Source organism: Neodiprion fabricii, chromosome 4 (assembly GCF_021155785.1).
Source record: "Neodiprion fabricii isolate iyNeoFabr1 chromosome 4, iyNeoFabr1.1, whole genome shotgun sequence".
Lineage (NCBI taxonomy): Eukaryota > Metazoa > Arthropoda > Insecta > Hymenoptera > Diprionidae > Neodiprion > Neodiprion fabricii.
Genome location: NC_060242.1, coordinates 22,006,992 through 22,029,848, shown reverse-complemented (window position 1 = coordinate 22,029,848; position 22,857 = coordinate 22,006,992). Strand labels below are relative to the sequence as shown.

General features: G+C 43.3%; 2 protein-coding genes across 7 annotated transcripts in view; both read right to left on the bottom strand.

The window, feature by feature from the left end:
* Window positions 1-1,264: 1,264 nt before the first annotated feature.
* LOC124179503 (carbonic anhydrase-related protein 10) overlaps window positions 1,265-22,857 on the bottom strand; it is a 90,424-nt gene continuing 68,831 nt past the window's right edge. For 3 of the 6 annotated variants that reach the window (XM_046563955.1, XM_046563960.1, XM_046563954.1), the window contains 6 exons: window positions 12,167-12,262; window positions 8,344-8,410; window positions 3,959-4,113; window positions 3,414-3,539; window positions 3,245-3,296; window positions 1,265-3,154 (listed from right to left, as the gene is read on the bottom strand). In XM_046563955.1, coding sequence (XP_046419911.1) covers window positions 3,090-3,154; window positions 3,245-3,296; window positions 3,414-3,539; window positions 3,959-4,113; window positions 8,344-8,410; window positions 12,167-12,262 — 561 coding nt within the window. In that variant the 3' untranslated portion in view covers window positions 1,265-3,089. The remainder of the gene's footprint in view (window positions 3,155-3,244; window positions 3,297-3,413; window positions 3,540-3,958; window positions 4,114-8,343; window positions 8,411-12,166; window positions 12,263-22,857) is intronic. The other 3 variants (XM_046563958.1, XM_046563957.1, XM_046563959.1) reach the window with 3 other exon arrangements.
* LOC124179502 (ATP-binding cassette sub-family G member 1-like) lies at window positions 20,199-22,802 on the bottom strand. The gene has a single exon (XM_046563953.1). It carries the CDS (start codon window positions 22,490-22,492, stop codon window positions 20,735-20,737), a length of 1,758 nt encoding a protein of 585 aa, XP_046419909.1. The 5' UTR covers window positions 22,493-22,802; the 3' UTR covers window positions 20,199-20,734.

The following is a 22,857-nucleotide window of genomic DNA, read 5'->3' as shown; positions in this document are numbered from 1 at the left end:
TGAATAAAGAAAAGAAGAACATGATAAGAAGACCAGCGTCTCCATCAGAGTTTTGTATACGTCTGGGGGTGGAAATCGAGTCCTTGAATTTCCATAGTGAAGTGAAGTAGGAAGCAAAGGAGAGAAGTAGAGGGATGATGAGGGGAGGCAACGCGGCGCGTCGCCGTCTCGTCTGCGAGCTTTGAGCTTCGTAAGCACATATTCCGCCCCCCCCCCCCCCCCCCCCCCACTCCCCATTCCTTCTTTCCTAGCATCCCAGAACTCGCCCGCATTTTATCGCCGTACCGTTATAGCCATTACCCGGTCCTGTAATTTTTTTTCTCCTCTCCCACCCTCTTCCGCTTCTCTTTTTCCTTATTCCATCCTGTTTTTCACCCTCCCGTCAAGTTTTCATTACGAATATATTTTCACGGATACACGCGATGTTTATTAAAATTACTCGCGCTTATTACCGGCGGTCGGCGGTTATTATTATAACAAAAAGTCACACATTCTCGGAGACATGCAGCAGCTATGCATGGCCTGGTAGACTTTCCAAAAATTGTTACCCTCGCTCACTTTCATCGCGCATACTTTTTACCCCCGTCTTGTTTCACATTTACTTACTCCTGTTTTGCCGTATTACGGTCGAGTGCTCAGGCATGTGGATGTGCTCATAATGGATTCTTGATGGAAATTTAAACGCCAGGTACCCCGACCCTCCTCCTCTTCTTATTCCTCCACCCCCGCCCACTTCAAGTCTTGTAACCGGCACTACGGGTCAATACTTGCAAATTAATTACCATACTCGTCTCGTGCGTCGTTGAATAAACTTGAGCACCCGATGATGCAGCCGCGGAACATGAAGACTCGATATTTCCAACCCCCTAGAGGCACCATCGTCGGATTTTTCGCATCAATCAGAAAGAGGATCAGGTTTACAATTGAGTTGAATTTAACCACGTAAGAAAGTGAATAAGTTAATATTACAAAAGCCTTATTTATACCGTACAGTTTTTTAATTCAAAGATAAAATTAGACTCTTCATCTATTTATTTTTTTTTCTCCGAGATCAGGGCTCATTCCGTTTTCAAAAATAATAATGGGTTTAGGGATTGAATAAGTTGAATAAAACGCGCCGCGCACTGGCGAAGTTGGTTACAATATAACATTACGTTTATTATCATCATCGTAATTGTTGTTCGTTAAATCTTATTCGTTCACAATTGTTTTTTCTTCGTTATTATCGATGGTTTCGCGTAGTCCACCTTGTCTTTTTGTTTTCCTCTTTCCGCTTCTCCTTCTACTTCGGCATTTTTCGCACCCTCACGGAAAAAACTTGCCACTTGGTGGTAAATTCGTACCCCCCCAACTTATAGATAACGCTAAATTCCCATAAGAAAAAAGTTTAGGGTCCGAATTGACACCCGAGTCGAGGATCTTTTCCGCGAAGGCATCCCTCTTCCCAATTCCATATCAGAGTTTCATTTTATACAATTTTCTCTATACAAATCTTCCGTTACGCCACATACCCGCGTGGGCAATATACAAGTGTACTAAACCCATACATATATCATGCATACACCCAAGCGCGTACGTATTTACAAAAGCATTTTAATCCTCGACGCTTATAATATTATATGGCATGCATACAGTGTAACTATGCCGGAGCCCCCGTTTCACCCGAGCTTCCTCCGCATTATCACTATATTATTACATCGTTGATGATAAATTTCTCCCGCATTCTTCGATACACAGCTTTAGTTTGCTGATCCGAATCTCTATCTTCGTTTTTATAATTATACCTATATGCTTAGATAGAATTATACATGCGTTCTCCTCGCGAGGCGTCGATATACATATTTTCCTTTTTTACGCACATTACGTAAATTGTTAATTTTTCAATTTTTTCCCCCGCATTTTCGCTAGTCCAATATTTTTATTTTTTTGTTTTCCTTTTTTTTTTGGCTACAAAAGTAATTGACAGAAAACACGTCATTGGTAATCATACTTTATGTATATAATATAATATATTTGCATATGTTTATTTATATACCCTATATTTATACGCGTGTCTGTGTGTGTGTGTCTGTATCATCATCATCATCATTATCGAATTTATTACAATATGTATTGTTGTCGTATGTTTTACGTATAACTATTATACACGACACGATCGAAGAACGATGCGAAATTGACGAAGAAAAAAAGAACCGAAAGTATCAATCGACGGTCTAAGAAATGAGGAAGCGAAATAAAGTCGCGCAAATAAGAACATTAGTTTACGGCTGCACGTAATTACGCATAAGTCACTTGTTTGGAAAAAATTCGACATGAAAATAGATCAACGAAATATCCTGCGCAAATTACGAGAATAATGCTAACATGTTTTTCATCATTCATTCGCTCTCCCATCGCCGAACATGTAAAGCTCTCTCTCGATTGTTAGTTAATTTATCGTTATTACTATTATTACTATTATTAATATTATTATTATCATTATTATTATTATTGTTATTATTACTAGGTATTATTGTGTGTCGAAAAAATTTGTCATTTATGTACCATTCCCCCTACGCCCACTTTTCATCCCTCTTTCATACTATATACCAGTATAATATGTGTACAATGTATAAGTATATATTATGTATATCTACATATTACAGTATAAACAATAAATTATACTTTTGTATATAGTAATCAGTTTTAACTTGCAGTGTACGCGAAGGCCCGATTATCTTATCGTGTCTCTCCGTTTGTTGTCTCTGTCGTTCACGTTTTTCTTTTCTTTTTCCATCTCTCGCGACCTTCCTTTTTCCCTAAAGACAGTTTTGTACCATCGTCACGATCCGTGAGAAATAGAAGTTTTTCACAGAAAGAAATGCGAAGGAAAGAAAGGAAATTAATTAAATTAAGGTAAGAATAAAGAAATCATGTAATAAGAGAGAAAAAAAAGAAATAGCGCGACATTTGCATATAACGTACAGTGTACACGCATCGCGCGTCACAAATTGCAGTCAACACCATCATTATCGGATTATCGGATAATCGTTATTATAATCATCGTTACGATATCGTAGTATATCTATACGTATATAAAATTACTGTCGTTACACGACGTTGTGCGATAAGGATCCATCGTCCTGCCACTTGTTAGCTGGAAAGAAAAATTCGTCTTATTTTAAAACACTCATAAAAATTACCCGCCCCGATTTCACTTGTGGGTTTCTACGGGGTTCTTTAACGGAGCCCACGGTATCGTTACCTGTGTAATGCATGTCCTTGGCCATCGACGGGCATTTTGCGTCCGGGCGCTGCTGTGCAGAGAAAGTGAGAAAAGAGAGACGGATAAAACGGTCGTCGGTATTAAATTGCGAAAAGTGATTACCGGTATATCGGCGAATTATTATTATACCGTTAGAAACCGAGCTCACCCTGCGAAAGTCGATGTTCGTCCTGATGGTGCGATGGTGGAGTCCCTGCAAAGGCCTCGCGTTGTTCCCCAGGGGAGCTTTCGGGGTGCCGTCGGGTCCCTGCATGAGCTTCCTCAGCACGTAGAGCTTTCAGAGTTGAGAAAGATGCAAGGAATAACGAATCAGGTCATTATTTATTCAAATGTTTGACGGAGGGAGCGGGAACCGAATATCCTGCCGCTACTGATAAAAGGAGTCGGACGGACCCGGTAGGGGAAGACAAAACGAAATCATCAAAAATAAAGAGGATGCACCCCGGAAAATCGCTCCTTTCGTTCTTACTTATTCACATGTAATCTTTTCCTTAGTTTCCTTTTTTTATTTCATCCTCAATTTTATTATTCTCTGCAAAAAAAATGAATGCGGAGAAATAATAAACGAATAAACGAAAACGTGATTTTGAAACGAAAGAGAGAAAGAGAGAGAGATTGAGAGAAACGTATGACGGGTTGAAAAAGAGTAATGCAATTGCGCCCGTTTTTCGGTTTATTCCGCTGTTCTCTCACCTCCTGCGCCGTTATGTATATCGGCTTGTTGAGAATTAGCCAGACCGTGGTTTCCCAACATCCGGGATGCGTTGTGCTTCCTTCGTACGTCATATAGCCGTTCGTTTTCGGCAGCAATTCCTTCACCGACAAGTGCCTGACCTGCGCCTTGTCGCCTAAAAATTAACGAGACGAGGACTTTGAGAAGAACCGGTAATTATGATTTAACAATAACAATCGATTCAAGACTGAAGAGACGCAAGTATGAAAGAAACTGATCGAGTACCAATTTTTCCACCCCCCAAGTCCGGCGACTTTACAAGCATTTACTTTTCATTTTATTTTTCTATGTTCGATTCTATGGATTTTATCACAGATACAATTTTTCGTGAAATTTATGTGATGAATTGTTTTTTCGTCGGACTGAGGTTTGCTTGAGACAACAGGATCTTATGATCATTTCTCGATCATCCAAGGATACATTGCATTCCCACAAATAATTTTCATCATTTACTACCGCGATTTCAAATGACCTGTGAAATATTTGGTTCCATGATATTACGATACGTAAGTAAAACGAAATAACTAAGTCGATTTTGAACTGTGCTTGATTGATTTTAGTGTTAAAAAATAATCTACCAGTGAAATATGGTGTGCACCATTCATGAAATGCTAAGAAATCGTTAGATTTCATTGCAATTCTTCGAAATATTTGAATTTTTATTAAACATTTTGAGATACCGCTAAATCGTCTAGAGTCAACGAAATATTTGAAAATTCTGTAATTACATTAAATCCCACAAAATGACGAATGCAATTTCGTAAAATCGAACAAAGTCATTTAGATTCTTCAAAATCTTGAAACTTCGATAAATCATTTCGAAATTTAATAATCGAGTCTTCGAATCAAGAGCGAACAAAAAAAGCTGCCAAGTGCTGACCACCCGGTTGAAATTGGTGAGTTTTTGAATCCTTTCGTAAACCTTGGGGAGCATCTTGGTGGTGAAGACAATGAGGGGGGTGTGAAGAGGGACGGGAGTCGGTGTGCCGCGTGTGTTTCAATCAATAGGTTGTTAACACGGCAGCGGGCAGCGAACATAAATCAAAAGACAATGCAGGGTGCTCCGTTCCTCCGAAGGGCGGGGGGACGGAATGACATCAGGAATCTAAGTGTCCCATTGTCATCGTTGCCCGGAGAGATGCGAATTAATGTAATAGCTCTTCTCGGCGTGTATTCAAACCCGTCCTCCTCCCCCTCCTCGTTCTTCTCCCTCCTCCGCCCCTTTGCGCCGATGGCATCTCAAAGTTCTCGAAGCCCTGCCGAGCCCCTGGCGCCAGCTTCCACGAGATTATGTATCGCGGCGATACGAGCTTAGCTAGTTGCCATGCTTCTCGTATATATACACAGACAACAATGTTAACGTAATTTATTAGCTCGCCCCGCTGCAGATCTTTCGGGGGATGATGGAGAACGGATATCGTGGGATTCTCGTCGACCTGCGAAGGGATTTCCCTTCAACAACCTTACTCGCAACGATGATTCTCGAATTCAACGTGCCGCTATTAATCCGAATGATTCACACTTGATGATTTCAGTGTAACTGTAATACCTACGAAATTAGTCATTTTTCATCTGTTCTTCCAAAGTCAAGTTCCGTCGTCAGGTTTTCCTCGAGACGTTCGGATTTCTTACAAGCTTCATTTTTATATGGTCACCAGTTTTAGTTCCTTAACGTTGTTATGAACTCTACTTTGATCTGTGTTTTGTTCTTTTTCAAAGATTGTAAAAGCTTTGTTTTCACCCATGGTCTCGATATAAACCGAAGCTTTCTGATTAAACTTTTTGTTACATATTTTTTAAGGCTTCTTTTACATTTTATCCATAATCGGTATCGTTGCAGGTTGAAAATTAAAATCCCAAAACGAGAAATAGTAAATGATGGAATCTAATCTGCTCTTTAATTCATTCTCAACGTTATTAACACCGCGAACGTGAAAAACAGTACAAAACCTAATAGTATGGGAGAAATGTGTTTTTGTTTGCTTCGAAAATTTTTTTTTCACCCTCTTCTTCCGCGCCATGGGTTCTGAGAAGAAGAAGAAGAAGAAGAAGAAGAAGAAAAAAAAAGAAAACAACACACGCGGAACGAATAAAAAAAGAAGCAGGTAGAGAATTCGAAAAAGGAAATAGGCAAGGCGCGCGTAACGCGCCGGCGAATGAAAAAACCATTATTCAAGTTCTCCTCTCCTTGGCAAGTCCTGCCACCGAAAAAGAGGGAGAAAGAGAGAGAGAGGATGTGGAGTGAAGAAGAGCAATTTTTCACAACTTGTTTTCGGTACCACTTAGGCAGCGAGCGGCATCAGAGGACGACTAAGGCTTTGCTCTCGAATTTTCTCTCTCTCTCTCTCTCTTTCTCAGCTGAGATATCTCTCTCCCCATACACACAAGCTAGCCGTGGAATGCGTAGTGTGTTCCTCGTAGCATCCTTTCCTCGTCGCTGCTTTTTTCGCGCATTATATCTCGTCCACGATGCCACGATGCACAGGGTATACATCACCGCGGCGTTTCTTTTATTATTGAGACTGGTTGACATTGTAAAGAAGGAGAATGTCGGCCCGTCATCCGTTGGAGCTGGCTGCGCGAAGAGGAAGAAGATGAACAAGAAGAGAAGCTCGTGCTTCTGTCGCAAGGTATGAAGAACGAAGAGGACGAAGAAACGTCAAAGAAGAGGGTGGTTTTCCCATCCAGGTCGGGTAAGAGCTGCAGAAAGCACCGGGAGTCCGTTGCATAATGGGGTTAAAGCGGTTTCCTCCCATTTTCTGCCTCTGCCTCCCCCCCGCCCTTCCCTCCTTTCCTCATCCTTCGCTTCTAATTTCGGGCGGACGAGAAGGTAACGTGAAATGAAAAAAAAATACACAATCTCCGATGCTCTTATATATCGACACGTGGGTTGTACCGATTTCCCCTTGCAAGCTTCGTGCACACACACACACACACACACATATATATATATATATGTATACGATATATGTAATATGTAACGGCGGACATTTCCGGAGACGCCGGTCCGTGAAATGACAAATAATAACGCGGAGGAGGCGAGACAGAAAAATATCAACCGACCTTTCGCCGCCTTGTGTACGATATACAAACAGACACACACCCACAGACGCACACGCGCGAGCGAGCATAAAGGGCGAAAAGAAAATCCGGGGATGCTGAGGCGCGCCCAGGATATGGGTAAAAGACGGTGAAAAAATACGGGCGAATGCACGTCGAGGGGTGATTAATGAACCCGCAAACGCAACCCCCGTTTTACTTATAATAATATCTCAAAGTGTCTCGTCGTGGCGTGTTTGAATTTAAGAGAGAAAACGAAAGGAAAGAAAAAAACAAAAAAAATAAAAACTATCTTGTCTCGTGGATAAAGAGAAGAATAACGGAAGGAGCGGGGGGGGGGGGGGGGGGGGAAGAAAAAGAGAATAGGAAACTTTTGCTTAGCATGCAAAAAATAATACTTGTTCTCAAGGTTAATGACGAATCGTACGATTGTTTGCCGTGACAATCGTCTCGCGGATTCTCAAAAACTTTTTCAAAGTATTTTTTGCGAATAGGGGGGGGAAGACTAAAAGGTATACATTGTAAAACAGAGAGGGAGAAAAAAAAAAAAAAAAAAAACAAGAAGAAGAAGAATTCGCGCAACTATAATTCGTAATTAAAAAATTTCTTATCCGTATTCAAGCGATATGCTTGAAAAAGACGAAGAAGACGAAGCGCGATGATATTAAAAAAAAAAACACAGATGCGAAGAAAATCTCAGCAGATAGTGTTGGGCAGGTATATTCATTTCTCTTTTTCTCAACTCGGTGAGTGTGTTTCGGTCTTCTTTCATCCCCGAGTTCACGGTCCTATTATCCCTGCATCAGGTGTTCCTTAGGTAGGTTATCCCGAAGGCTCGAGACGCCGAGTCACGGTTAGATAACGGCCCGGAGGCGGGGTTATGTCGCGTGTGAGAGTGGCATTCATCGTCTTGCGTAATCCCCCGGTTTTGATGCCCGCTAATTGCACCCCATGCTTTCATACCCCTTTCGCCCCGGTTGCAGCGAACCGAGATACACGCCTCCCTTCCTCCTCCACCTCCACGCCTTCTCCTCCTCCTCCTGGCCACTCGGCTCTTATTTCTCTTCTCTTGCTCCGCTCGAGAATTTAACCCGAAGAAGTTCGTCCGGTGCCGGTTTTGCCAATTGAAACTCTTCCTGGCGCCTTTCATCTCACCATTCCTTACTTTGTTACTTATTTCTTTTTTTTCTTTCTTTTTTTGTTAGACACTTACTTATTTATTCTTTCTCCTTCTCCTCGAGCTTTCTCTCCGCATAAAGCTTGCATGCTTCAGTTTCTCACTCACCTTTGTACAGAACCTTGTTGAATGTGCTGGTCAGGATCCTTAATTCTGGATTCGGAGTGTCGCCCAACTGCAACAGATTAAACGAGAATCGTGGGATTAATCAAAGATTTTTTTAAAAAATGATCCCTCACGAGATGTGCGGTGTAAATGGATAGTTTTTTTTCATCTTTCCTATTTTTTTTCTTTTTTTTTTTTTCTTATTGAATAATCCGGAAGAAGGCGTGCAACTTTGATTGGCAACTGTTCTTGGATTAAAAGAATCTCCTGGTAATTTCTAAAGTGTTCTAAAGCATTGACGTCACAAGTATGAAACTAAAACTAAAACAACTTTTGTATTTTTGAGTGTTCGATGAGGAGATATGAAGAAAAAAAAATCGCTATGAAAGTTGCATATTTTATCTGTAATGGGGCATTCCATACCAATCCGATCTGGATCTGACCCTCGACCTCTTAGATTTATGTTTATTTGTATCATTCTTTTGACTCTAAATAGCGATTAGGATTAATTTCAAATTTATTAGGTTGAATCTGAGCACGTAATAAATTTTCGAATTTTTTTTTTTACACCTCGATGGCCGTGATGGAACAATCTGAAAAAATTCTCAAAAATTCTGTATTAGATACAGGGAATGTTGAACTCGATTTCATATTGTCTGCGCTTTTGCTTCAGCCTGTTCTTTTAATTTTTTTTTTTCAAAGAAAAATTTTCAAAAGTAGAAGCGGTTATCAACACACCGTGGACTGCTGCTTGATATTTCTAACGATAGAAGAGAATTTTTGAAACTTTTTTCAGATTTCAGACTTTCAGACATTATGAATTTTGGTTAAAAAAATTGTATTTCCAACACAGAATTTTTTCTAATTTTTTCTAAATTTTCCGATCACGATCGTAGATGTGTTACAAAAAGAAAAAAAAAAACTTAAGAATTCATGACGCGCTGAAATGTAATTAAAAAAATCTGAAAAAATTTTTAACCGCTATTTCGAGACAGAAGAATCATTCAAAAAAATCGCGGATCAGATCTAAGAGGTGGAGGATCAGGCCCAGGTCGAATTGGTATGGAATCCCCCCGTAGGCATTAATTTTGATGGCAAAGCATGGAATGCAGAGAAATATTTTGTGCTCGGTTAAACTCAATGATTCGGTAACTTCAGGAGTACGAGAGGAATGTTCGTTACCGACTGGGCATGTTGAAATTTCGTTTTTTTTTTCTTTTTTTTTTTTTTCTTTTTCTGCGAGCCACGCGGTGCGGGTAATTCAGACAGATTATGGGCCGCAAGGGAGGCGAAGGTGGTTGCCGTCGTCGTGCCGCGCAAAGTGACAGAGCGATGAGAGAGCGTCTCTCTCTCTCTCTCTCCCCCCGATTCCCAACCCCTGAAACCCTCGCTGTTAATATAACCGAGCTTTGGGATTCTCCCAAAACACTTAAACACGCCCCCCCCTCCCCCCCTCTCCACCCCGCCCTTCTGCAACTTTCCAGCCGTCACTCCGACCGCACCTGAAAACGCGTTCGCGGCCCTCACGCAAGGAGCTTTTCGGCGACGCAACCCCTGCTCCGAAAGCCCGTCGAGTTCGTCTTATGAATATTAAGGACTCCTACTCCACACCCCTCCACACCCCCCCGCCCCGCTTTTCCGCCGACATCCACCCCTCAAGAAACCGACTCTTGGGAACGACTGTGCGGATTAGCAGTCGCTTACCACCTTGACAGTCACCGTCGCCGCCTGTGAGAAACCGATAATTTTTTCGCCCCGTTCTCGATTTTTTTTTTTTTGCTTTTTTTTTGTTTTTTTTTTTTTTTTGGGGGGAAGTTTTTTTCGTTGTAAATCTTATCATTCGTTTCATTTCTTTCCCCCGACTGAGAAAAACGTCGACAGTCGAGGGGTTGGAAAGAATCGAACGGTCTGAATCAGAATCGCGTCTGTGACAATGAAAATTTCAGAATATTGAATCTGGCAGATAAAATAATTACGCCTGTGTAAACGATTTTGCCGAATTGTTTGTATGAATCCTGAATTATTCGTCGTTTTTTTTCAATTTTTTACCGCTCGAGTTTTTTTTTTTTTCGACAACCTTGAACATGAAATTATCTCTGTCGTGAAATCTTGAAATCTTTCATCCCCTTCCAGGAATTGAAGCGCCAATTACTGGTTTGAATTACCAGATTTAAAAATGCCCAGTGTTCCTTAGTTGAAATATTGGTAAAGAAACCTTTTCTAAATTTTGAAAAAATATGAAAAATTTTCGGGGTTGTACATTTTGCCTGCCCCTTCCCCATACATACCTGAATATATAAAATGTTGTATTATACACGATGTAATGATATTAAAAATGTTTAAGATTTCGCATTCGTTCGCGGTTCGCAGTCGGCACATTTTCTCCTGTACTTTTCCTTTTATTTTCGGCGTGAAAATCGCACGACGTAATAACTCAAACAATAAACGCATTATTCATAAGACTTGAAAAAATGACGCACTCCTGGGTCGAAGGTTTTAAACACACGACGATAGCGTTGTATCAGCGTATTACAAATATTATTCAAATATATAATCTCTCTTCCTTAATTTAATCCCCGTGGCACGGCGGGGACAGCGATATAATAAACGGGGATGAAGGTGATCTGTCATCAAACTTAAATCCTCCAGCGATTCTCGAGCCTCCGCCGAGGCTCCGGGGCTTGATTACGCCAACTTGTAAGTCTCGTTCTTCTCTTCCACCCCCTGCAGGTATGTAAAGGCTACATGCCACCGTGATCTTCATTATATCCTAGCCAATAACCTCGCGCAGGCCGCGCCGTCTCCAAGATTAGGTAAGACTAACAAATCCGATATAAATTTTCCACGTTTTTTCTCCCGCCCAGCTTGGCATATTTTCAAAGTTATAATTAAGTGATAATTTTTTTTTTTCTCCCGTGAAGGGTGGGGGGGGGGGGGGGGGAGGATTGTCGGAGAAAGTCGAAGAATCGCTAAAAGTCCGGAGCGAAGAAGAAATTTTTTTTGTTTATAATAAAAATTAGATCAAAAAGAAAAGTTTGATAAGCTCGTTTTTTAATAATTTTCTTTCCTTTCGCTTGTCAACCACGCGATATGTGTGGAGGGATTTCGACAGCGTAGAGAAGGGTGGCTTAAGATGATGCAAAGCAAGAGCGAAGAGAGCCGGCTCGGCGTTAACTGCTGACGTAATTGTCAATTTAGACGTGCCTAGGAGCTGATTAAACCCTGAGGAGGACGGCGTCCCGCAGCTTTCGCGGTTCCCGAGGGTTGTTGGTATTTTGCAGCCCCCAGATTCCCGGGAGACAAGTGCAGAACGACCGCCCAAAAGTGTTAAACTGGTTCAACTAACCGGTTCCGGCGATGCGTCACGTTTGCAAAAAAATAAATAAAATAAAAAAGCGAAAGGGATGGTGAGAGAAGAAGACCCGGGGGGTGGTGGATTATTTTTTTTTTTCTCAACTTTATCGAATCATTCACGCCGCTCGCTGGCTCGTTCAGCGCGTATAAGGTAATCTCGTGGCAAATTGCGTTAAAATCTGCTGGCTTTGTCTGGCTGACTTCCTACCGCTTCAAAATCAAATAAATCCAGATCCCCCCTCCATATCCACTCCGCTGTGGGAGAATGACGTGGATATGAAATTAGGACTGCTTGACCTTATCCTATAACCCCTCGAATTCGTTTCCGATTTCACATTTCTTTATTTTTCACGGTTTTTGTAAAGCAAATTGGATCGTATTATGGAAGCGGAAATTGGAGAATCACGTCAACGGAACTTGTCACTCGCAAATGTAGTGCAAGTAAGTTGTTTAGATGATTTGAGGTTGTTACCTGGACCATCAGAGAAACCGCAACCAGTCCCTGGCTTTTGTGCTGCGCCTCGCTCATGTTGTGATAAAGCTCAGCGTTGAAGCCGTAGATTTGGATCTGAAAACATACGAGAAGAAGACAAGTTTAGTGTCGATCTTTCTCCGAAAATTGTTACCGTTTACATCGAGAGAGATGTGATGTTACATCGTTTGAAGTCACTTCAAGTCCAACCAAATTCGAATACCTCAGGTACTCGAAGTTCGTTGAACTCGTCTGAAGTAATCAGAAATAAAAACTCTCGAACAAACTTGTTCAAACGAACTTTAGAAGCCGGTAAAAATTCGGTGAACAGTTCAAAGTCCTTTTGGGGTAATCTAAGAATCGTTCAAAGTTGTTTCAGCCTGTTCAAAGTATATATATGAGAAAAATACACAGAGACGATTTTTTAATCACTCAAAGTCTGCGTCGGTTGAAGAAAGGAAAGAAAAATTATCTTCAACGTGACAAAGTTAAAGTTCAATGAAATCATACAGAGTAGAATTATGTTCGCGAAATTGCAATTCATGAATTCAGCCCGATCCCAAGCCGACAGGTGTAAATCAAGGTGATTTTTGTGTGATCTGTGGAAAGGAATAGGCGATTCCGGAATTGGTTCGAGCTTCCGTAAACCGTCCGACGGCTCAGGATAATCTGAGACGGCTTTAATTGCGGGGTAAGTAGGATCGATAGAGTGCGGTTAACCCGTTTCAATGCGGGGTGAGGCGTGCGTGATGCAGTCCGTTTCGAATTGCAGAAATTGACAGAGCTCCGGCGCACGTAGCGGTGTAAATAATTAATCCATTCGCTGCATCGTTAGAGCCGCGTGAGTCTGGTTGGGAGATAGAATTGGGGAAGGAATACTTCCGGTTCCGTTGGGCGACATCTGCAGGCCTCGGAAAACCGAGGGTAACGACTTACTCTCGAGAGGTTTTCATCCCCCTCTGGATGCGGCTCTCGCACACATACTAAGAGAGGGGGAGAGAGAGAGAACAAGGCGCAAAGCGTTTTGGCGATTATGCAATACCGGAATTATTTAGGTGGAACAATTACATTCCCAGTCGCGAGTCGCGCTCTAATTGCGATGTCCATGCCTCGAGTGCCTCCGGGTTTTCATTACCGACCATTAGCGGAAACCGCCCACCACCTACCTCTCGAAATCCTTTCTCCCGACGATTTCCCATTCCTCCGTTTCCACGCAGTTCGATAATGATCTGCACGGGCCTATCGGGCTGATACGGTATCAGCAAAAAGTGTCGAAACAGGGGGAACGTATAACGAAACAAAGCTTCCTGAGAAGCTCCGAGTCGAGCCGATTTCTCCCACAATCAAATCCAACTTAATATACTTGGATGGTTTCACTTTTCAAGACCTGATGTAACCTTTATCTCGATTTGGTTAGAGAAAACGCGATAGCAGACAGGTTTCAAAGGTTTCACTGCCAGGACAATTTATACGGTATACATACACTTCGAATTTGACTGGTTATCTCTGTTTGTTCAGAGAGATAATTGCTCGCGTGACGTGAGATTACTGATTTGTATGTATATTCAAGAGAATTGATGAAACGTGAGAGTAACGATGCTTCTGTATAAGTTATTTAGAAAAGACCGATACATCAGCTATGGACCGAGAGATTAGTTCCAATTGATATTCATAATGTTAATAGACGAAAATGATTTTTTTTCTAGCAGATAATTTAAAAACAATGACAAACTGATTAAAAACTATTCCAAACTGTTGCAAACTTATTTCGAATGAATTTAAATTGGTTTTTACCAGTTCTTAACGAGTTATAAATGGTTTCCAACCGGTTCCAAGATATTTCCAAGTGGTGAAAAAAATGTCCAAGCGGTTCCAAGCGATATCTAATCAATGTGAATCAAAAGTGGTCTGCGATTTTTACGAGTCGATATAATCTCTCATCGTTTTCATCAGATTCGACTCGATCGGCTTCAGTATCGCACTCTCAACTCAAGTCTCTGTTTTTCACATTTCTGACCGGACTGTACGTTCCGCAGACTTTAAATCGAGGGAAAAGGCGGCCGTGCATGCGTGCCGGATGTTTCCGGGGGTGTTTTTCGCCTCCGTGGGGCGGGAACAGTTGAATGTCGATACACCTCGCGTCGAGGGAGCGTAATCCTATTACCCACCCCCGGCACTTGACCCCCTCGTCCACACTGTCGGACGGAGAAAGAGCGGCCGAGGAGAGACGGACTGTTTTGAGCGAGGCTTGGAAAGTGGAAGCAGGTGAGAAGGCGCCGCCTTCACGCCGGAGGAATAAAATAGAAGAAGGCTTCGAGTTCGAACTCGCTTTAAACGACCGTCCCGCGCTTTGAGACTTATTCCTGATGATCCGCTGACGCGGCGCGCGATTATGCAGTACGACTGAAGAGCCTTCCTCGAGGATCGTTCAACTATAAACGACCACTACAATTATCACTCCGTTGAACCAGACGCTGCGAAGGACGAGGGGGGCTGCAGCGTCGCTGATAATTAAGCAAATTTGCATTGCTTCTCGGGAGATCAAGAGATAGATAGATAGAGAGAGAGAGAGAGGGAATGGGGGGCTCAATATTTTCCCCGAGCTTTTTCCACCCCATTTTTCGCACGAACATAGACGACGACTAGAAACCAATCTTCGTACAGCTTATTTATTCCAATGCTAATTTATCCCGAGTTCATTGTAGTTCGTCAAAGACGTTAACTCTGAGCACGGAACCCAGGATTACGGTACATATTCGGAACTAGCAGAATCGATCTATGAATCCGAAGTTAAATCGCTGCCTTGATAGGTTCGTATAACGCTTTACACACGGACACAGAAACGCACAGAGGTAGTTACATCGAAGTCGAGTCAAGCACGCATGGAACTCGTGTTGCGTGTCATTCCCGGGAGTTTAAAATAGCCGGCTTGTCGAACGGAACGTGAAATGATTGATTGGCCAATTAGCTTTTAGAGGGAAAAAAGAGAAGGTTAACCGTAAAAGGATAAAAGGATATACTAATTTACGAACACATTTTCCAATAATCGTTGATGTCACACAAGCACAATGTATTTTCAATATCGAGGCATAAATTTAAAGTGAGATCACGACCGGTATGGAATTCTTATTAATTCATGAGACTCTTCGGCGATGCGCTGACGTGTCGAGTGCACGGTGAACAGAAATTGAGCATCTCCAGTTCCCGGTCACAGAGGATCCTGCAGCCCACGTATGCAACCGACGCGTTACCAATACGGCTGCGAATCTGCACTCGGCATACTCAAGACCCGGGACAATACTCCATTCTCGTCTTCGAGTGATAGATAGACGGACGGGCAAGTCGGATATATATCTATGCAGAGTCTCTATGACACAAGCGGAATCTAATACGAGGCACCTTCTTCCGGTTATTCGATTCGCCGTGTCCTCCTTTGCCATTTCCACGATACGCTGAGCTACTCGATGCTCAATTAACTTGGGAAGTGGAGAAGAACATAGACTCTGCAAAGCTAAATTCAGCTGCGAAGAAAATACCATCGGCACTGAAAAAGGGATCGGGAATTGCGAGCTTAGCGTGGATCTCAACGTCACAACGTGGCTCGGATTTTTTGATCGTATAAATTCTCGCTCGGAGCATAAGATCGGTAAATCGTCAAATAGTAAGCGGGAATCGGTCGGTCCGGCGTATCGCTTTGGGACGGATATCTCTTCTCTTTGATCAGAAATTCTGACGAACGAACAGAGAGAGAGAGAGGGGGGGGGGGGGAGAGGGGGGGAGAGAGAGAGAGAGAAGAGAGAGAGAGAGAGAGAGAGAGAGAGAGAACAATTGTTTGACTCTGGAGCGATACTCCCTAAGGGCCACAGGCAAATTACAGAGCATACATGTATATCATAAAATAATCATATAAATGTAAACTATAAATATAAAATGTTAGTATAAAATGTGTCTGTAAGCTATATGCACGATTAAAATAATAAAAAATAACATAAATAAAAATAGTTAAAATTGGATTAAACTTCAAACTAAGGTTAAAATTGGGATTAAAAGTAGATTACAGACTGGTAAGTCACCCGGACATCCCAGCCTCACGCTCCTCCTCGGACAGCAGATACTTAATACGAACGAGATGGCGAAAAGTTGAAAGTGTGGAAGCAGAAGTGATTTCTGGCGGCAAGGAGTTCCAGAATTGGATTCCAGCAACCAGAAAAGATCTCTGGAAAGTGGGGACATAAAGCGTGGCGGTCCGGGTCAAGTCACGGCGTCTCACCAGGTCAGACCTAAGTCGAAGCTGGTCACCGAGGAGTCCCGGCTCACCCAGACACAGCGTTCTAAAAAATATACATAGAGAGAGAGAGACAGAGAGAGGTGGTGATGCAGTGATGAGGCCCGCATTTCGATCACACTGCACATCGTCTGAAAATTTAACAAGTCGCTCGGCTGGTTTTGATCAGAGCTTTTTCAACCGTCGTGCGATATAGGTAATACCCGGATTCACGATTGTCACGAAGGTATTTTTACCACCTTGTCTGTTTCAGCCCCCATAAAACTGAGCTGTTTGCCAGCTCGTTTGCTTGTCCACACATCGTTGATCGATATAGATTGTCCACATCGGCGATAAGGAGCTTCTCCGTTTACCTCAACGCGACGGTTCCTCCGAACGACAGGATTCCTCAGTTTTTCATTGTTAAACGAATTGACGAGAGGTGAATACGGACGGCGGACAGATTTCCGCAATCTCAAGGACACCGTCAAGGTTTATTCTTGCAACATTTCGAGATTCGGATATATAAATACGGACGGTGCATCGGACCATTTCCGTAAAAAGCCGTCAAACACCTACGTCACCGGGCTACTTTCGATACCCAGAGAGAATCACGTAATCCGTCTAGCCTTGAGGTGAACCGGACCGGGTACATAATACGACGGTAAAAAAGAGCGGTTAAAGCGATCTCGAAAAACATTCCTTAAAAATTAAATACCGCGAGGATGATAAAAACAGTCGGTGACGAGAGTGTTTAACACATTGTATAACGAAGATTGCCGAGGTCAACAGGTTGCCGAATATGAAGAAATCTAAAAGCCAATCTCCCGGAGCCGACGAGTCGTTCCAACTTTTTCTCCGTCTCCGTTACGCGGAAGCGACTGGTCGATCGGACACTGATGATAACCGTGTTTGACCATTAGTAGCGCGCATATCTGCATGGCCTAGGAATCGGCTCCCGTTTGAGAGGCGGTACTAGCAGGCAGAGCCGAGGTCCTCCGGCGTGATTCGGGCCATTACCAGATCGCGTTTGAGCGACAGTTTCCCCGGTTTGCAAGCCCCTCCATCCACCATGAACCAGCACCAGCACCGCCCGACCCTCGTCCGCACTTATCGACCACGTGATCGAGTGCTGTCCCTCAGTACCCTCACCTAGCCAGCCAAAGCCTCCACTACATCACTCGGCCTCTCTCCGAGCGTCGGGAGCAGTCCCGAACCTCCGGGAACCTGGTCCCTACTGATCCGAAAGCCGGAAGCGTCTGCTGCCAGCTCGTTATCGTAAACACTTCCGGAATTTTAAACCATATTGTTAAGGGAGGATCTGTCCATGCGAGAATTAACATTTGGTCTTCGATAAAGTTTGGCGATTCGGTAGATTTGTGTGATTCAATCACCGGATTAAAATTTATAAACATATATTGGATAGTTGCGGAGGAATCGACGAGAATTGAAGACATCGATTAAATTTGCGATGAAGTGACGTTGAAATTTCGTGGAAATTATTTTTGGCAGTAGAAGCAAGTCTAATAATAATTGATAAAGATATTTTGCAATTATTCACCACTTCCGTCATAGTGGACAAAATTATTTGAAATAATGTATATATGTCTGCGGTTGTATCCAGCTGAGCAGGCCGTAACACGCAGTAACGTGGCAACGGCGCATCGCATGCGTAAAACATGAAATTGCTGTATCAGAGTTACTTTTCGGTTATAAATAAAAATATAAATTTTATGCACGACGGATCTTGGAATCTTGGATCTTATATAAAGTGAATGAACAAAGCTTTGCCAATAACATGACGCGACGTTGCCAAACTCTGAAAAACCCAATACGCTAGTCTAAGCTAAAACTTGCTCAAGCTATTTTTGATCAGAACACGACAGTGCTGTTAGAAGAATTTTGGCGTAGACACTTCTACAGACCATAATCCAGCGTCCGTTTAACTCTGTCCGATGTTAAATTTCCGTATTGACCGTGATAATTGACCCACAGCATTCCACACCGGCAAACTTATCAACGCTTGCCAGTATCTTCGCCCAAACATTTGCTCATAATTGACACTGATCCGGGTCATTGACTACGCGATTTTTCATGACGGTCAACCGATCTTCTCGCGTGTTTGAATAACAATAATAATATTAACAATGATAATAACCATCCCGAATACCCGTCATACCCGATTTCGAATATCTGAGTGAGCAGTTTGACTTGTACGGGGCAATGGAGGGGATCAATTACTGCCCATCATTATGCGTCTGCGATCGTTTTAATGTGTGTTCAATAAAAACACCAGCATTGGCGCACGGGATAAGGAAAACTTCGTAAAGCTTGCCCAGGTGTAACCTCGTAAGAGCGAGTCTAAGCCTCAGCTTGCCGATTTGGCATCCAAACGACGCGATCCGTCTTACCATTTTTGCGAGTGTCGCTCAGGTCCTTGTCCCCCATCGACGTGCTAAGTTAATTTGAACCCAAGTCCTCCTGTTCCAGAGTTTTAGGTCGCAGCTACGGTCAGTTAATAAACGGTGCCAGTTTATCCGCGAAAACTTGGTCGAAACTGAAACGAGTTTAACGTGAATTCCAATTCGAACGGCATGTGGTTTTTTTTTCCCCCTACTTCATACCGAAGAGTGACGTTCACGTTTGTTTTTTTTTTTCTATTCCTTTTTGTTTTTATTTTTCTTTCGCAGCGAATACCGTCCGTCTTGCTGCAACGTGATACCCACCGGTTTTCACACAGCCGATCAAGTAATGCAAATTCTTCAAAACGTCGCGACGGAGAAATAACGCATGTATTGCAGAAATTCAATATCAACTAATTCTAGGACACGGAGTAAGAGGTAAGAAGTTGAATGTTCGGAGGAAGAGACGGCGCGAGCTGCACGGATATCGCGATTCCAGGGAACCGGAAAGGGGTTCTGCTGAGAAAGCGATCCTACGAAGGTTGATGGAGGACCCTGGAGAAGGAAGGTACAGAGAGGCTTTGATGCGGCTGAGGCTGGTCCGAAACGTTCCTTGGGGGATGAATCCGGGAAAAGGAGAGGGTGCGATTCATCTCCTATCAGGGTACTTCGGAAATTATTGGTTAAATTCATTGGGGTCATCCTCGAATTCGGTGCTCAAAGCTCAAGGCCTTGTACGGTAGTTACGGGTTTGAAAAAAATTCAATTACAATATGGATAAATGCATAGGTTGAAAAATAAGCCCAAATAGCAAAATAAGTTGAATAAACCGAACCGCGGCTTGTTTCTTCAGCGATTGACTTTGATATTAATACACGTGTGCAGAGGATTTCGGTATTGAAAATCGAGAAAAGATATGGTTGAAAAAAAGCAAATGAAACTGAATAAATTTCAAATCCTCGCTTTAAAACATGCAGAATAAAATTTATAGACACGTGAAGCAAGATTGTGTACGAATACTTAGTAAACGTGTTTCTTCGATATTCTATGTATTGCTAAAAAATCGCTTACCTCCGTCTTACTTACGTCACACGGTATTATACGTTAATCGCTACTTAAGCTGGATTTTTTCTAATTTAATCACCGACTATTAAGCGAATATGAACAATTTGTATTCAATGTAAAAGATTGAATAACGAAAAGAGGGAAAAAAGAAGAATCGAAAGGAAAAAAATTGTTATTACGATCGGAGACAAAGGTAATAATTACGCATCGTTAAAAAAAAGTGTTTCGCTATTAAGATTCGTTCGTTCGACACGGTCAAGTTGGTTTTTATTTTTCACCTTTTTCTACGTTTCTTCTTCTCGTTGCTGATCACTGATTAATCGTCCGACTACTTTGTACATTTATTATCTTATGAATTTTTTTTTTTTATTTGATTTTTCAACGAATTGACTTATCGATATAACAATATTAACGATAGCAATCATACGCATCATTCTCACGTTCTGTTGGAATAACAGCTTAACGCCCTTCACATTCCTGTATTTCTTACACGTAAGACGACCACGCGTTGTTAAAAAAACGTCATTCAACAGTACCCAAACTTCTCACCAAATTTAAAAAAAAAAAAAAAAAAAAGAAACATCCATCATCCATGCAATATGTTCACAAATTATAGGTGAATAAAAATGAAGAAAATAAAGAATAAAAATAAATTTGCCGACACTCATGTACACCAAGGTCAACGATCTTACAACTCAGTCACAAAGTTTTTTTTTTTTTTACTACATTCTCCGCTTCTCAAACTGCGAAAATATGGTTGGATCACAAATATTCGTAATAGGTATAGAAAATAAATTATACAATAGCACCACTACGCGCACTGGTAAATGACAGTTTTCAACAGGGTTGTGAGAGTCTCCTCTTAAGAGCAAAGCATGACAAAATACGAATAACGAAAAAGTTTACAAGGAGAACACCGACGTTTGTCCAATATCGAGAATCGTCCATGCACAATTCGCTCATGATCTTTCTCGGGTAACTAAGGTGACAGTAATCGACACCGGCGGGACAAGGCAGCTTCTCGCGTCCGAAACCGTAAACGGCCACTGTCATACCTTCGAGGGAGTATCGAAGGAAGCTGAGGTAGCTGATGTTGTACATGAAGGCCGACATGTGTTGGAACAGCGGTACGATCCCGGCGAGTGATATCATCACGGCGAGGGTTGCTGCTCCAAAGAAGGTCCCGTTAACGGGGTTGAACAGGGTCCCGAAAAGCAGACCGATCGACTCGGCCGTGAGCGCGGTACAAACGCCGATGAGGTAGAACATCAGGAACCTCATCAGCTCCATGGGCTGACCCGTAAGCACGAAGCTTATACCGCAGTAGATTAGGGAGAGGCCAACCTGGTAGGGTATGCCGACGAAGTTGACCGCGGCAAAGTAGGTCCTAAGGTGATACCAGTTGTTGAAGTGCTCCTTCTGAAGAACCTGCAGCTCGAGCGGGAACCGCAAGACGGCCGGCATGAGCGTCGTGTAGCTGAGAACGACGCAGGAGCATATCATGAACCTGATATTGTCGAAGCTCTTCGAGGCGTTATTACCGGAGTCGCGAAACATGACGCCCAGTACAATCCCGAGTAGAATGCTCACCCCAATTTTCATCTGAACGTCGCTCCATTGTCTGATAAGCTGAAGAACACACCGTTTCAAGAGTACGATGAACTTGTGAAACTCGAATACGAACAATCTGGTGCGTTCTGCAGCGGCCGGCCGCCGTTCGACCCACGCCGAATCGACCTTGTCGACCGACTCCTCGACGAATTCGGGCTCCTCGATGAACTCGAGCTTGTTGCTTATGACCTCGGTGACGTAGTCGGCGGGGTTGTGGTAGAGTGGACAGCATAGTCCGAGTTCCCTGAAGTAGGAAACGGTCTCTCCCGGCGGACCTTGATAGACGCACTTTCCGTCGGCGAGGAAATACACCTTGTCGAAGGCCTCGAAGATGGCAGCGCTTGGCTGATGGATGACGCAGACAACGGTTCGCTGGTCGGCCGCTAGGGTCTTCAGGGTGGCGATACACTCGGTGGACAGCAACGAGTCGAGTCCCGTGGTGGGCTCGTCGAGGAAAACGACCCCCGGATTGTCGACGAGTTCCACGGCGATGCAGAGCCGCTTCTGCTGCCCCCCGCTGAGCAGGTCACAACGCACATCCCGCACCCTGGTCATGTTGAAGGTCTTCAGCGTGTCCTCGATTATCCTGCATTTGTCGGCTGCCGAAACGTGTACCCCGAGCTTGAGCTCGGCAGCTATGCGCATCGCCTCGATTACCGTGAAGCTTGGATAGAGTTTGTCCTCCTGCTGGATGTAACGCAGGGCCTTTCGGTACTCCTCGAAGTCGACGGACCCGTCGGTCCCCAGGTACCGCACCTCTCCGGTGACGTTGGCGCGGTGAAATCCCGTGAGGATGTGAAAAAGCGAGGTCTTCCCGGCCCCCGAAGGTCCAAGGATCGCGGTGAGCTCACCGGATCGAAAGCGGCCCGAAACTCCCTTCAGGATCTGCTTCATGCCCTGCTTCCGTGACCTGTGAGGCGTCGCGTACGTCAGCTTGACGAACTCGATGTCGATGGGTCGCGGTTTCGCCCAGTTTACGGACATTGCGATTGGGTATCGTACCGAGGAGCCTACCTCTCTTCGTCACGACGTTCGGCGCGACACTGATCACACTGGATCGGTTCTTTCCACTCGGACGGTAAAAACCGTTCTCCAAAAGTCCTCCGCCACAATAACGCGCCGCGATCAAGGTGAGACGATTTTTGTCGATCTTGCGTTACTGCCAGAGGAAAGGGGACAGGGAGTTTGGCCGGATTTGACGAGGCAGTTCACCATTGACTCCACCGTCACTTCACGTATCATACCTATCCCTGTTCTTTCCGTAGTGTGATCGGTCATTTGACCGGACCTGTTTGTACGACTAGCGTTAACGACTCTTATCTGTTCGAAGATCGGATCTACTGTTTCCG

What these genes read in the sequence shown, in the direction of transcription:
- LOC124179502 (XM_046563953.1), bottom strand. Translation starts at nt 22,492, where the DNA reads ATGTCCGTAAACTGGGCGAAACCGCGACCCATCGACATCGAGTTCGTC.